We start from the raw sequence: 16,179 nt of genomic DNA on the forward strand, positions 1-16,179 counted from the left end.
ATTCCAGAGTTATTGTCAGCGTTTTCCCCCTCTGCTTTTCCCAGAATTCCCTTCAGCCATGCAGGATCCCGAATCAGAACGTCAACCCTCAGATGAATTTGTGCGCTTACGCATGAAAACGCAGCAGCGGGACACACAGACAGTTTGTACTGTACAGAAAGGCAGCACAAGGAGAGGTGGTGTTGTTTATTTGTTTTAATAAACCGATTAGTCTCTGATCATAGTAAAGACCGAAATGTCACCAAAGAAGGCAAACTTGGAAAGCAAAAACAGATCTATGTGTGTTTGATATTTTATTCAGATTAACGTCATACAGCTTTAATAAGAAGCTGGAACAAGCTAATAGAGAATTTGTCTGTAATCCTTTCAAGACTTCACTAATTTAACAGCAAAAGAAGAAGTAGCACTCGATGTCAAAGAGTTTAAACATAAACATGCCTGCACCACCCGAACACTTACCCTCACACGTTTTTATTTTTTCTTTGCTCCTTTTCGTGGAAGGTGATGCGAGTACCCACCCTTGCCCTTGGTTCACAGCACTCCGCCCTGCAAAGACTGTATTGTGGTGTACGCCTCTGCGTGGGCACTACAACTCCACCCGCTTACCTCACACAATGCGAACATACATGCACAAATGGGCGCACGCCTCGGCATCCCATACGTCACGAGAAGAGGGAGTGGCGTCTCTGGATTTTTTATGGAAAGATTTGCGCTCTCCTCCTTTATTATGTGATTGTTGGCCTTAGTTAGCTGTAGTAGATGCTAGCCTTGTTTCCATTCAGCTGTCAAGAGACTCTCATAAAAAAAATCTTGAAGTTTTGCACAACATGAAATGTTGCAATGTGAGACTTTTAACATCTGATTTACTGGTGAACAAGTTAAATTATTTTGCATTAGCGGCCATAATTTTTTGTCTTAAGGAGTTGTAATACTCACGCCTGTATCTCACGCACAAGATTGTGTGTGTGTGTGTGTGCGTGCGTGTGTGCGTGCGTGTGTGCGTGCGTGCGTGTGTGTGCATACGTGTGGCAACCCAATTATGATTGCACACTAACTCAAAGGGACTCATGTCACATTCACCACCAAAATAGGAAGTCTTTACTGAAGCAATCAATCATTTTTTGGTTATAAAATAGTTAGTCAATTAGTAGTTACAGCGCATGTTAGCAGGAAATGAATGTAAGGTCATGTATTGTCCCCATAAGATATAGAAATGTAAGATCAATCTAAGTGTCAGTTTAAGATGCAGTATGTGAACCTTTCTCTCCTCTCCTCTCTCCTCTCCTCTCGTCTTTCACCCCTCTCCGGCTCCTCCTGCCCCATTTCCTCCCCATTTTGCCATCCGCTGCACAATGAAAGAGCCCTCTTGGCTTTTATTAATAGTTAAAGTGGCCCACGGCCTGTCACTGGGGACAATGGCTGCAGCCCTGTTAATAAATAAAAATAATAACTAGGAGATGGAGACAGAGAGGGAGTGCAATGGAAAGAGAACAGGCGACACTGCCATTTGTTGTTCCCTCTCACTTGTCAAAGCTCTTTGGGCTTAAAAGCCTCTGTCATTGTTGAGGGAGAGGGGGCCCGGGGGGAGTGGAGGGAGGGATGAGAGTGAGAGACAGAGAGAGAGAGAGAGAGAGAGAGAGAGAGAGAGGAGAGAGAGAGAGAGAGAGAGAGAGAGAGTGCCAGGGGCTAATAGCACCTGTTGGGGTGATGGTGAGACAGCTGTCATGAGGGGGGGGGCACAGGAGCACACTCTTTCTTCTGCTCTTTCGACGCATGTTTTCCTTCACTCCTCCCTTGTTTTGAAAAGATGCTCCATCTATTCAGTTCTGCTCATCTTCCCCTGCCTCTTCCTCCCACTGCTGACCAATTCCCCGAAGGCCACGGTGGCCTCTGACAGAAAGCACCAGGACACATCAGGGAGGGAGTGCTGAAACTCTGCCGCTGACTTACTAAGTGGCAGTGTTGAAAATGCAAGGACAAACATGTGGGGAGGGGGCAAGGACGGCAGGTTGAGACGAAGAAGAAGAAGAAGTTCAGTTGATTGTCGTGTGTGAGCGTTTGCAAACGTGTGGCCATTGTAATCAGCGGGGCGTGAATGCTCTGGTCTTGAAGGACCTGATTCAGGCCTCCTGGGAGGCTGGAGGCAGACACACACACACACACACACACCCACACACACACGCACATGCACTGAGGTACAGTAATGTAAGACACGCTCCAGCGCTTTGTGTGTGTCGCGACACACACTTGTACGCCTTCGACTCTTCCCTCTCAGGCTTCTTTGTGTGTGATCGTGTGTCATTTTAAGATCCTCAAAATCTCCAGGTGGTTCCCCTCAGCTTCATCCCTGCATGTCTCACTCCACAGCAAGCGCAAAAGGAGACGGATGACGGGGAGAAAATGAAGTTTTAAGCGTTGGCTTTTTTTGTGTTGGATAGGTGGAGGGACTTGCCGTTGAGTGTCGCAGACGTGCGTGTGCGTGTGTGTTATATTTCTGTTAGCTGACGAAAAGAAGCATTAAGCTGTTCATCTCAGCTCACTGGACATCTCTCTCTCTCTCTCTCTCTCTCTCTCTCTCACTTTCTCTGTGTGTGTATTGATGTGTGTATTCGTGCAGGCTGCCGCACACCAGCAAGATTAAGACCCCCCCCCCCCACTAAATCAGTCCTGTCATTATGGAAAGAAAATTTAATCCGGGGACAAACTAAGTTTTTGCCTGCTGTCAGCAAATACCAGTGTGTACACATCTGTATGTGAAGCGACATATATGAGCTTGTGATGTTTGTGTGTGTGTGTGTGTGTGTGTGTGTGAGTGTGTACTTCTCCGGTGTTTGTGCATTTGAGTGTGTGTGTGTTTGTGTTGGCTGATAGGGTTAATCTCCCCCACTCAAAGTGTAAAACCTCTTTCCTTAGCGAGGCCTCGCATCCCAAGTGCAGATGGCTCCCAGTAAATAAAAGTACTCTCTCTCTCTCTCTCTCTCTCTCTCTTTCTCTTTTCTTTCTCTCTCTCTCTCTCTCTCGCTCTTTCTTCACACTTTCACTCCTTTGTCTGATCATTTTGCCCATTCCCCTTTGTTCACATCAATAATAGCGACAGTGTGACTACTGTAGGTTGATGGCTGTGTGTGTGTGTGTGTGTGTGTGTGTGCGCGTGCATGCGTGTGTGTGTGAGAGAGAGAAACCTGGACCATGGTCCAGGTTTTAATTAGTGATCCTGCGTGTATGTGTGTGCCATGGTTGCTCCTTGCGTGTGCATGTGTGCGTGTGTGCATGTGTGTGTGTGTGTGTGAGGGTCTGTGTGGAGTGTGTGTTGAAAACAAAGCGCGAGCTGATAATGTGTCCATTGTGGCGGGTGCATTAAGGCCCTCTTTGTCTCAGGGCCCACAGGGCTAATGATTCTCTAGCAGCAGGTGAGAGGGAAAAAGCCTCTCTCTTTTCTGTCTCCCTCTCTTCTCCACTTGTCTCTCTCTTTATCTTGCGTCGCCTCGCTCACTCGCTCCCCTTTGCTCACTTGTTTTTGTTTTTCAGATTTCCCCTCTTTCGATTATCAGCTCCTCTCTTTCCGCCTCTCTCTCTTTCTCTCTCTCTCTCTCTGTCCCTCGCTCTCCCCTCTCTCTCCTGCTGATGTGCCGGCCATTAGGCTGAGCTGCCGCTGCCTTTATTACAGCAAATGGACTTTAAATGAGCTTTATTGTCATGTTGGCCAGCCAACTGAATCCCTCTTCTCTCTCCCTCTCCTCTGCGCCCCCCCCCCCCCCTCCATCCACCTCCCCCTCCTCCTCCTCCTCCCCTCCTCCCCCAAACAGAGGCCCCCAGCATTGAGAGGCTGTTGTCAAAGGACTGGAAGGGATAAACTTTTGGCCATGGGCTCAGGGCACATCGGAGAAATTAAAGGTATGGCAGCACTGGATAAAGCCAGAGCGAAAGTTAAATAATCCGCCTTTTTTAAAAAACAATATATATAGCCTATATATATATATTTCAACTGAACTTATGCACCACTGGTGTCCATTGATACATTTTAGAATGATAAATACATCTTTTTCATTTTCATAAACAGGTAATCTATTGTGTTGGTGAAAGAAGTCCAAAAGAATTAGGAGTAATTTAATATTACTGGATACAGGACAGAATTCTGCACACGTTCATCACATTTTCATGTTTTTTATTGACTTTGATCTAAAATCTATTCCGTGAGATTATTGTGCCAGTGGTTGTCTAATATGTAATTTTAGAGGAAATTGCTGGCATGCAGTTCCTAACAGGCAATATAATGATTATATGGGATATTACATCATCATATTGAACAAAGTCTAATCTCATTGAAACCAAAAATAAAGAAACATTTTTTTTGTGTCATGCCAAGAGGAAAGACATTTCTAGAAAGGGCTAAATTCAGTTAAGCTTGACTGTGACGCAAATCTGATATTTTCACTTCTGTCAGTCCATTATGAAGTTTTTGACATCATAAACATTATTATGTCCAACAATCCATCAAGCAATGAAAATACGGCTTTTTCTCAATTGAAGCATCATGATTGGAACTTCTGTCTTCGTCTTTGCTTGAAATCAAAATAATATATCATCTAAATAAGGAGAAACTTCCACTGAAATGACTTAAAAGTGCCCATATTCAGCTAAAATGAACAAAAGTAAACTGAGCTGCTCTGAATTGAACCAAGCTGGCCTCTTCTGTTTGGCCAACATGTCAAAAAAGTTAATGACGTCTCCGCTAGTCCGTCAGCCCCCTTGTTAATCACGGCGTTAATCGCCCATTTTATCCACACCAGCTCTTTTGAACACCGAGACGAGACAGGGAGCAGGAAGCATAACAAAAAAAAAAAGAGAGAGAGACGCTCAAGAGCGCTGCGCTGTGAATATGCAGGAGTGAGGGGAAAAAGTGAGGATGGAAAAAAAAGAAAAGAAAAGGAAAAAAGATGTGAGCGAGGTAGAAGCAAGCGGCTGTTATTCGCTGTAACTCCAGGGCAAAGCCGTCGTTCTCCTCCAGTAATTGAGCTTCATTAGGAAGCAAAGCAATATGTAATCAAAGAGCCTTGCAGAGCGGCGTGGCCATTGAGAAGGGGGCTCCATTGATCAAACCCTCTTTTCCCAGCTCCCCGCTGCGCTGACATTTCTGTGTAGGGGCGTCCTGCTTGGCACGCCACACACCAACAGCTGGGGAGCAATATATGTGTGTCTGCGAGTGCGTGTAGTGGAAGTGCGGGCACTTTGGTGTCTGTGGAGTCCATGTGTGCTTACATAACAATGTGTTTTCTGCGAGTGTGAATGAGCCTATGATTGTTAAAAAAAAAAGAAAGAAAGAAAAAAAAAAAAGAAGCGCTAGAAATATGCAAAAAAGTAGGGAAGCGTTTGTGCACCGGCTTGCTTCAATAGTGTGTGTGTGTGTGTGTGTGTGTGTGTGTGTGTGTCTGTGTCTGTGTGTGTGTGTGTGTGTGTGTGTGTGTGTGTGTGTGTGTGTGTGTGTGTGTGTGTGTGTGTGTGTGTGTGTGTGTGTGTCTGTGTGTGCAGACATGTGTTGTTCTCACACTGTCAGTGCATCCCCTGACATTTTTTTTTTTTTTTCTTCCCCCCATCGAATTCCATTGAAGAGCTTTTTATGGGGAACAAAGTGATTGTGGGCCACTGCCTCCTGCTCCGTTGGCCTTATTGAGACGAAACATTGGTAAAAGGCCCCATGTGGTTCACACAGAAACACAAAAAAACCCACAAAAAACTCAGTATTAGAATAAATATTCCTACAGTGTGGTGTCTTTAACATCAGATCTGCTCCAGTACATGGTAAAGAGCTCGATGGGAGATACTTAAGTTGCTTTCATACAGCACAGACTTATGCATTCACAGAGTTAACACTGTATATACTGTATATATGAGTTACAGGGTTGATTGCATTACTCTGTGGCGCAATATGAGGAGGTGTCAGGAAAAGAGGGATAGGCCATTGCTGCTATTTATGGCCGGCTCCGAGACTATTACAGACAGTACATATGCCCTGTTATTTGTCTTTTATAGTGGTAATTGTCTGTATAATTTTACAGGTTGTGTTTTAGTTTTTTATTGTGGCTGCTGCCTTGGCCTGGTCATCCTTGAAAAAGAGATCCTGATCTCAAGCAATGCATTTTATCTCAACAATACAAACAAAAAAATATATATCTTATGAATTTTGTCATTAAGTACAACCAGTTGTTGTAAAGCCAGCACTGCATCTTTTATTGATAAACTCAGACACTGTGTATGTTTCCAACGTCTGTGGCTCAAAATAGAGCTTAAAGACAGAGAAGAGCGACTTGAAAGTAAAACTAAACCAAGTTATTATCTTTGTCGCCAGACAAATCACGGAGGCCGTCTACAACTCATCCACTTTGTGCTTCAATCCAACCTTAATCCTGTTACCTAAGTGCTGAATTTACGACATTAGTAAATGTAATTATTTGCACAAATGAAGTTATCGGGTGCATGTAAATATACTTTCTGTCGTATGCCATTGCATTCCTGGAGTCTTTTTGGGCCACGCGTGTTTGTGTGCATGCATGTCTCAAGCCTCTCATCCCTGCTCGCTTGAGGAATCGAGCGTGTCAGCCAGACGTTTGCTGATTCAAACCCCACCGTCGAAGGGTCGCCACGTTGGCCCCCCCGAGCACCGCCTTTAACCCCCCGACTGCTCAGTTTGTGTAATGACGGGCGTAAAACCGGTGCCAAATCAAACATACGGATCACATGATTTGCTTTGGCAACCCAGGAAGGAAGCAGCCAAAACACACTTTCTCATCAAACCTCCACCGTCTTCCCCTCATCCTTCTCCGCTATCCTTCCTATCCAATCCTGCGTTTTTCTCTATTGCCCCCTCCCCCCCCCCCCCCACACACACACACACCCAGGAGGAGTTATCAGTGCAGCCGGGGTCATTAATTAGCGCCGCCAACACAGTGACAAGTATTACATTGTTACAAATTGGTTAATTACCCCGTGCAAGTGTGCACGTGCATGCGCGTGAGCGATAAAGAAAGAGAGTTGGTTGTACGGGTGGGTTTTTTTTTTTTTTCTCTCTCTCTGTCGGTAAACGGGGGCCGCTGCAATCTGCCTAAGGAGGAATGTGTTTGAACCAATGGAGGAAACCAGTTATCGATCCACCTGCCTGCCTCGCAGCTGCCGAGGAAACAAGCCGACGCGAGCTGATTTATGGGACGGCCACAGAAATTCTAAAGTCTGAACGTGGGGGGGGGGGGGTCTTGTTGCCCAAGCAAGAGAGCTTCAAAAATCTCAACTCTGTTAGTAAGCCTGTTGTTTTCTTGGATTCCAACTCCTGTGCAAATATCCCGGTTTACTGATAAAAGATCCACAGCTGAGAGGGGTTTGACAACAGCTTGTAGATAAAGAATAGAAAGGTTTTCTTTTCTCCTTTTTTTTTTTTTCACACTTATCTTTCCCGGCTGCTGGTTGAAGGAACGTCCTTCAACCTCAACAAGCACACCCGTGCTGTTACAAACAGAAGCAATTTTCCAATTTGACTGTGTTTTCATCCGTGGAGGAACTCCGTGAAGAAACCACCAACAAAAAGGCTCCTTTGATCCACCGTTTTCACCTTTGCCGCCGCCGCCGCCCTCCCCCCTTAGCCTCTTTTTTCGTTCTTTTTGCTCTCTTCCTCCCCCCCCCCCCCCGCAGTCGAACAGACTTAACGCTTTTAACACAGGGCTCTTTCTTGTCTTGGTCAACTTAGGCTATACAGGCACACACACACATACTCTTTCTGGCTCTACAAAGGTGGGTCTGTGAGTTAGGACAGCGGCGTGTTTATTTTTCCAGCGGCCAGTGCTCCCGACAGTTGCCTTTATTGTTCATTGTTGGCGGATGGATGGAGTGAGGGGGGAAGTTAGGGAGCAGGGGGAGGAGGAGGTGGGTGGGCGGCTGAGTGGGTGAGGTGGCGAGCTACCAACAGGGAGGACAAATGGATGGCTCTCACCTTCCCGAGTGGTCAAAGGGCGGGTCAGCGCGGCCGCGGCTCCTCGCCTTCGCTCCGTTCGTCCCTTCTCTTGACCCTCACCACTCGACCCCCACCTCCCCGCCCCCTGCCCCAATCGTCCCCCGCTGTGTCTCCCTTTCTTTTCTTCCCCGTTTCCTACTCTTTCTCCCTCTTTTCTTTCCTCCTCATCTGGTTTGACTGGCCCAGGAATGTGGCCCTGTTAAAGGTAGCAGCTGAAGAACAATGAGGGATTGTGCTGTTCCACACATGCACGTCCACACACACACACACACACACACACACACACACACACACACACACACACACACACACACACACACACACACACACACACACACACACACACACACACACAAAGGCATGTAGGCAGACATCAGTACATACGACCAGACATGAACACACACACTCGCGCTGATTGTGCCTCAGTGCGCCTCTCTCTAACTACATCCTGTTGAATGATTTAGGCCTTGTGTGGAAGCGTGTTTGTGTGTGCGTAGATGTGGACGTGTGTGCGTATGTGCGTGTATGTGCGGGTGTGTGTGTGTGTAATGAAGCTGGTATGTCAGGATCCAGGGAGTCAAAGGTCAGGCCATGCTAAATGTGAGCAGGAGGTTGGCTGACTGCAGGGTAAACACAGACCAGACACACTCTCTTTCTCTCTTTCACTCTTATTATTTTACCTCTACTCCCTCGTTTTCTCTCTCTCTCTCTCTCTCCCTCTCTCTCTCTCGCTCTCGCTCTCTCTCTCATAAGTGAATTCAAACAAAAAACAATCTCCAAATCTACCTCTAATTCAGCACAAATAAAAACAAATTGTTCTGCTCCAGGTTTCTGTCAGAAAACGTAGATGTTTCAAACTTGGCTGAAGTTGAATTGACTTTGCTCAACGCCTAAATCTGTCAGAGATTTTACATTTGCTTTTCCACCACATTTAGCTGTGCTTACAAACACTTCCATGGCCAGGTTTTTACGTTTTTTTTTTTTTCCAAATTTATTTCAATAAGGCCATAAAGGCAGTTATGGACGTGACTTGATTAATCGCCACTGGCCCTCTGTGCCGAGGAAAATGAGTCAACATCTGGTTTTACAACTCTGCGGTGCACAAACACGCTTTTACCCATCTTCCGCTAACATGCCCCCCTCCTACTGTTCCAAGCCCCTAACCAGTCATATATTAAGTGGACCAACAAGCCACGGATAGCTTTACTCTGTTTTATTGTTCCTTCCTCCTTCGTCTCGCTCCTTCATGCCTCTGACCTCTGACTCCACCACCGTGATCCTCATGGCCTCGGAATTGTCGGGTGTATTAAGCTCTTTTCAGCATGCATCAGATGTCTCACAAAATTTGCAGTTTGGACAACGATTGGGTCTCCCTCCTAATCTTACATACAATGTGTGATCAGACAAGCTGATAATGAATGACAACATTGTGAAGTACACATGGTAAAGAATGTGTGCAGAAAAATTGCAATTTCATATTTGACCTGCTTCCAGTCTGTCAACTTTAATTGATGAAAATCTGAAATTAATCATGGTGAAGACACTATTTTTAAGGTAAAAAAGCTGAATATGTTCTAGTATCCTAAAGAATGAAGTCAGAATGTAACAAAACATGATCATTTTTGTGGAGTTTTCTATAGAGTAAATAAATACAGAATACGTTTCAGTGTGATATTTGATCTATGACGTGCCAGATTACTTTTAACGTTAAAGATTGGCCTTTAACTTGAAACAAGCTTAACTTAAGGCACTATTCACCAACTTGTTGAGTGTTCATCTATTGTTAAAAAAAAAAGAGACAAACTCATGATACATATCTAAATAAAAAGAGCAGCCGTGCTGTTTCCAGTTTAAAAGAACAGACTTTTTTATGGTGGTCCCATCAAAAAGCTTCACAGTGTAACCCTAGCCCCGTCTTTCCTCTTTCTTCAAAGCGCTACCATGTCACCTCTGACCTCTGTTCCCCCCTCTGCTCTTGCTCTGCAGGTACCCCAGACAGCCTGGCGGAGAAAGAGCGCCAGCTCATGGGCATGATCGGCCAGTTGAGCAGCCTGAGGGAGCAGCTCCTGGCGGCCCACGAGGAGCAGAAGAAGCTGGCCGCGTCGCAGATGGAGAAGCAGAGGCAGCAGATGGAGCTGGCCAAGCAGCAGCAGGACCAGGTACAGGAGCTCGCTGCATGTAAAGGGGCCTCATTTGGAAATGATGTGTACGACATGGCTATGGGGGGGGTATCCAGCCTAACAAGTGATAACGTCTGGTCTGAGTCCACACATTTTGAAATAAATCTGTATTTTTTTTTTTCCTATAAATTGTAAAAGAAACAATAGTGCCTAAACATCCAAAATGGTCACACAGATTTTCAAGGCTTAAAACAAAGGATGGACTTTAAAATGTGGCAAAACCACACGGGATTTCTCCATCCTCTGCTCTCTCTTGGTTACACACATCTCATATTGTGTGGGAGCAGCCAGGTACATGCGCCTTTGGCAGCTTGAACACAGGGACATTGCACAGGAATCAGCTGAGGGTATATAACGTTGGAGCGGATGTAGGAGAGACACACACTGACTGACACACACACACACACACACACACACACACACACACACACACGCACACACACACACACACTTCAAGCTCCCAGGCGAGAGTCTGGCAGGTATTTGTAATGAGAAGGGTTCCCCCTTTTTTTTTGTTGTTGTTGTTGTTGTCCTTTTCCACTTCTGGAAGGCATGGGCTTACAAAATGAGGGACAAACAGAAATATAGCTGTAAGGACGAATCACCTGTGACAAACACAATGCCTTACAGTGCCCTTGGCTGAATCGGCACCCGTGCCCGCTGAATGAGTCTGACAGCATGAGAATGCACCGTATGAGACTCCTCCACACTCGCGTGTCTCCTTTCTGCTCATGGAGGGGAGTTTGTGTTCAAAAGTTAATTACATTTTAGCCATTTTGCTGGAGCTGCTTCCAAAACGAGCGGGAATGAAAGCAGAAGTGATAATGTAACAAAGTAAACTTCACTAAAATATGTAAAGGTGAAAAAACACTGTCAGCTAAGAAGAAAGAAAAGACACTTTCAAAAGGGTGCGTTACTTTATCAAGCGCCACTTTGCCGACATATAAAAAGAAGTGACAATTAACATTTGCTCAGCGATGCCTGTGTACATGTCAGAAAGTGTGTCACTGTTGAGTTCAGATTAGACGAGCTCTTTAATATTTCATAGCGGGGCATCGACCCTCTGTCGTGCAACTGGGGCCTCGGAGACCTGCAGATGTGTCGCATCTCCCTCGGGACCCGCACACACCACCACCAACATGTGCACACACACACACACACACACACACACACACACACACACACACACACACACACACACACACACACGTGCGCATATACTGTATGTAGGATGTGTAAGTGTGTTGTGTGCTCTTGTCCTCAGATTGCTCGGCAACAGCAGCAGCTTCTGCAGCAGCAACACAAAATCAACCTCCTGCAGCAACAAATCCAGGTGAGGCCAGATTGTGTGTGCATGTGTGTCCATCTACATGTGAGTGTGTGTGGCAATTATGTGATTGCGACTGTTTGTAGCGTTCTTTTCTTTTCTTTTTTTATTTCCTTTGCTCGGCCATCAGTATTCGGAGCCTGATTCAGCACTGACTTATAGGGGTAGCCCCTCCTCCTCCAACACACACACACACACGTACACAACATGTGTAATCACTTAAAGTTGGAACAATCAGTAGTTTTAAGCCTTTATTATATAAATCAAAGTTTGCACAGCAAGCTGTTGAGTTGAAAACACTTTTCAGATGTTTATTCCATTGTGCCTGTGAGCGATTGTTGAGGTGTTTCCACAGACAGAGCAGTAGATTGGACTGTCTGCAAACAGCAAAGCCAGGCTCAGGCAACTCGGTATCCAAGAAGGGATCAGGACAAAAACTCAAAACAAAACAGAAGAAAATGTGGTTAACCTTTTTAAATGTTCCACACTCACAAAAAAATAAAATACCAAGGCTTGGGAGCAGGTCACATTACACCCCCTAAAAAAAAAGTGCAACAGTGCAACCACAATCTAACAAACAGGCACAAATAAGGCCACCCAGACAGAGGATGTATTTCTGTGCTGGAGTGATGACGACGCACCACGTAAACAGACTAAACAGCCAGGACAGGCATTAGCGTCAATCTGACATGATCTTTCCTTTCACCTGAACACAGACGGGATATGCTGTTAACATTCAGCTTCCTACACAAACATTTATGGTCCTGTTGTTGACGAAAAGAACAAACACTCCTTTGTATTATTACTGTTACCGCTTATTTATAGCGGCAGTCTCAATAAGACACGATTCTCCTTCTGAAGAGATTCTTGCTGTAGTTTCTGTACAGTGCAATGAGATCGATGCAGTCAAATTGAAGTGCCCAGTGGAACGTGTAAAAATGCTAAAAATAGGAAGAAGTTTCCACAGATTTTTCGAGTACCCCTAACAATCTTATAAAATCCCCCAATAGAATTGAACTGGACCATTTGAGATCTTCTAAAGTGTTCCCATTAACAGGGCAGAGTGAGAAAATGGCTTTTTTTGCCCAGCTCTCTCGGCTGTGGGTATTATAGTCCTCGTAGTGCAGATTGTAACTGCACAACATGTAGGAGGAGACATACGAGTTCAGCAGGCTTAATAGTGAGCAGTTAATTTAATTTGCCACTTTTATGGTGCACTTATTGATTTTATTATCCGACGGTAAGGATTTCCTCTTAAAGATGTGACGAAAACGAGACAAAAAAAAGTGGTAAAGATCATTTCAAAGCAGACGATGATGCATCACTGCAGCCACATGTAGTGCTGGTGCGGCTGGTCGACGCAGCGCGAACAAAACTACACAAACAACAGCATACTCTCACAGTCTTTGGTTTCTCTGAAGGAGGAAGTGGGATCCAGAGGGAGCTCATCTAGTCGTATTAGTTTGGGGTAAAATTCTGGCAGAAAACACATAAGTGACAACAGGATGAAGTCTCGCTTTTAACCTTTCGCTCAGCACTGAGACTTTTCTTTTCCTTTTGGATGAAGTGACACAGTTATTCTACAATCTCCACATTCCTGTCCCTCTTAGAGACTGCAGTGTTATAAGAAGTAAGTGTCCTACATGATGTCAACTGTCTTAGAAGGAGACCGCTCTTTTTTTTAACTCTCCTGTTTGGTTTCTGCCATCTTGCGAGTGCTTCTTTCGCTCGGAATTTGACGGAAACTGTATTGACTTTCAATTTGGCTTGGCTGGTGCCGCGGAGTGCAAAAACGTGCTTAAAACTCAGACGGGGCTGAAGAAGCCTGCGCAGCGATTCAGCCCTCTTGAATGCAGGCCTGTGTCTTCAGCTTGAGAAAATGGGTGGGAATATATGAAACACTTAAAAATGGAAGTATTGTACTTTTCGGCGCGACACTGGAGCCTCTATTTTGGTCCAGGTGGCTTGGAACGAATAGCCCAGGCCTTTGTAAAGGCAGATGACACTGAATTTTAAGCTGAGAAAGCCGGGCTTTGTATCATAAAGAGACACCCTGTCCAAGAAGGAACACACACACACACACACACACACACACACACACACACACACACACACACACACACACACACACACACACACACACACACACACACACACACACACACACTCCCTTTCCCCCTGGAGTTTTTTTAGCTGTACACAGTTAGTGTGATAAGAGACCTTGTGATAGCATGTGTGTGAGACGTGTGTCTGTGTGTGTGTGTGTGTGTGCGTGTGCGTGTGCGTGTGCGTGTGCGTGTGCGTGTGTGTGTGTGTGTGTGTGTGTGTGTGTGTGTGTGTGTGTGTGTGTGTGTGTGCCTACGCGCAAAAGCAGCTGTGTTTATTTGCTTTTGTGCGAGTTAAATTCTGAATTGTTCGCGTTTTGTCCCACCGACAAAAAAAGGGGAGCCCGTGTTTGTTTCTGAGGATTTCTCTGTGCCTATGTGCGTATGTGTATGTGCTTGTGGGTCCCGCCGCAGCTGTGTGTGTTAAGCTATAAACACGTCCGCTCGTGATTCACTCCCTCACGACCCCGCCGAGACAAAGCTCTCTTTTCCCATGACTTTGCAACCTTTTCCCAAACAAGCGTCTCTCCATTGAACGGGCCCAACAATAGTTTCTCACAAGCAGGGGCAGCTGTAGGCAGCCTCGTTAAGAGAGGGACACAATCAACAGGGGCTCATCGCAGGAGCACAGGGAGGGGAGAAAGAGTGAGAGAGAGAGAGAGAGAGAGAGAAAAAGGCGCGCAAACGTTCACATATATCGCAACACATCAAAGCACGCGCAAACACGGGAAAAACATACAAAATGCACGCCTTCGCGCACGCGTATCTCGAGCGGTTGCAGGGGGCTGCTGCACACTCTCCTGATGATCAAACACACACTCATCATCAAAGACTTGGTCGAGAAATACACTGCTTAATCATTCATGAAGAGATTGTCCGCACAATCCCACAATACAATGGCCTGCCAGGGAGAGGGCACCAGGTTCAGTGTGTTGGGGTGTGTGTGTGTTTTCTGTCTGTATGATAAGCCCCTTGTGATTGCATTTCCCCCTAACGAGGCTGAGTTCAGCTGTCCTTTCGCGTGTGTGTGTGTGTGTGTGTGTGTGCGTGCAAGTGTATGTGTGTGTCTGCGTCCTTGGCTTTGTTAGGCCCAAGCCCCCAAAGGCCTGTGAAGAATGCTTTCAACCGTCCACTTGGAAGAGGTGATGAAATGAAACGAATAATCAAGCTCATGAAAAAGAGAGTGACACACATCCCTCATGAAAGGAGGACAAATTATTTATTGTCCTCGTGTCCGGTTTTCCTATTTTTATTTTTATTTGTATTTTTTCCTCACCCTGAAACCCCAATCAAGCCAGCGCTATGCGTGTTAGCGTTCACAATTTAGGCCAACAGCACACTGCAAAAGTGGCGCGGGCCCGAAAAGTTCATTTACAGAGATGGGTGGGGGGGGGGGGGTAAACAGCAGCACAAGCTAATGACATACAGTACGAGGAGCACACACAGGCTGATAGCAGCTTCATTGTGAGGATACTCATTAGTGCTCAGAAGTCAGTGATTGGCTGCGTTCTCACTCTGACTAATTGATTCTACCTGAAATGATCCATGATTAGCATCACTTATGAGCCATTAATTTTACCCCCCCCCCCCCCACCCCCAACTACACAGGGACACACATGCAGTTACACCCATTTGTTTACTGACTGCAGTTGTTTCTATTGAAAACTTCGATCAGTACTTTAATCAGAGTTTTTCAACGGTTTGTCCAGAATCTTTCCAGTACGTTCAACGCGACATCGCCACATTAGCAGAATGTTTCTGAGCAACAAATAGTTGTGCTGAGTTGATCAACAGGTCTACTGATCGTCTGTTTTTGAGGCCTCCATATAAAGGATTGATGCTGTCCAATGATCATCATGAAACGTGTGCACTCCTGTAAGCAGGAACCACATTTTATTAGTTTCTGTCTATGTTTTCTATTTGTGGTGGTGGAGCCTTTTCACACACTGAAATATGTCTAAAATTTGGAGAGTATTTTTTTGCTTTGTTTTGTTTTTTTGAGGAGGAAAAGCTCATCATGCATCAATTTTCGATCCAACTTGGGGTCTCGAGGGACTAGATCCAGTCCCAGTTTACCATTGGCGAAGGATGTCGCCAGTCATAAGATCATCCTCATGGGATGATGTAGATTCAGTACTGGCAACTTAGAGAAGCTTTGCTTTCACAATTTCCTGCATTGCACTGGTAATTTATGTTGCGCTTTTGCTCTTACCACTCTGATCTGGGTTTTAATCTTGCACCTGAACATGAATCGCGTGAACAAACGGGTATAATCCGTCTTGTTCTCATAAGAATTCCAACATGTGTGCTCATGAAGACATGGGTATACACAAAACCACCCACACACACACACACACACACACTCCTACCCCCTGCTAAGGGCCTTCTTGTTAAGCGTGAAGAGGTGAGCACATTTTCTCAAACTTCCCTTTACTTTCCCTCTCGTCTTGTCTCGTTCTAATTAAACGACTTGTCTGTGAGGCTCCCCCCGGTGTTGCCGGGGACGACTGCTGCTGCCGCGCGGGGAAGCGCGACGGGGATGAAAGGAGCTCACCTGCCGAGCGGCTC

At 45.6% G+C, this 16,179-nt stretch overlaps 1 protein-coding gene across 1 annotated transcript in view; it reads left to right on the top strand.

The window, feature by feature from the left end:
• The window catches only part of sox5 (SRY-box transcription factor 5), a 98,067-nt gene that overhangs the window by 42,225 nt on the left and 39,663 nt on the right, over positions 1–16,179 (top strand). Inside the window, 4 exon segments of the mRNA XM_080518170.1 lie at positions 3,807–3,847; positions 3,849–3,894; positions 9,986–10,158; positions 11,444–11,512. Of these exon segments, the coding sequence (XP_080374296.1) occupies positions 3,807–3,847; positions 3,849–3,894; positions 9,986–10,158; positions 11,444–11,512 (329 nt within the window).

This window comes from Blennius ocellaris (genome assembly GCF_963422515.1).
Source record: "Blennius ocellaris genome assembly, chromosome: 22".
NCBI lineage: Eukaryota > Metazoa > Chordata > Actinopteri > Blenniiformes > Blenniidae > Blennius > Blennius ocellaris.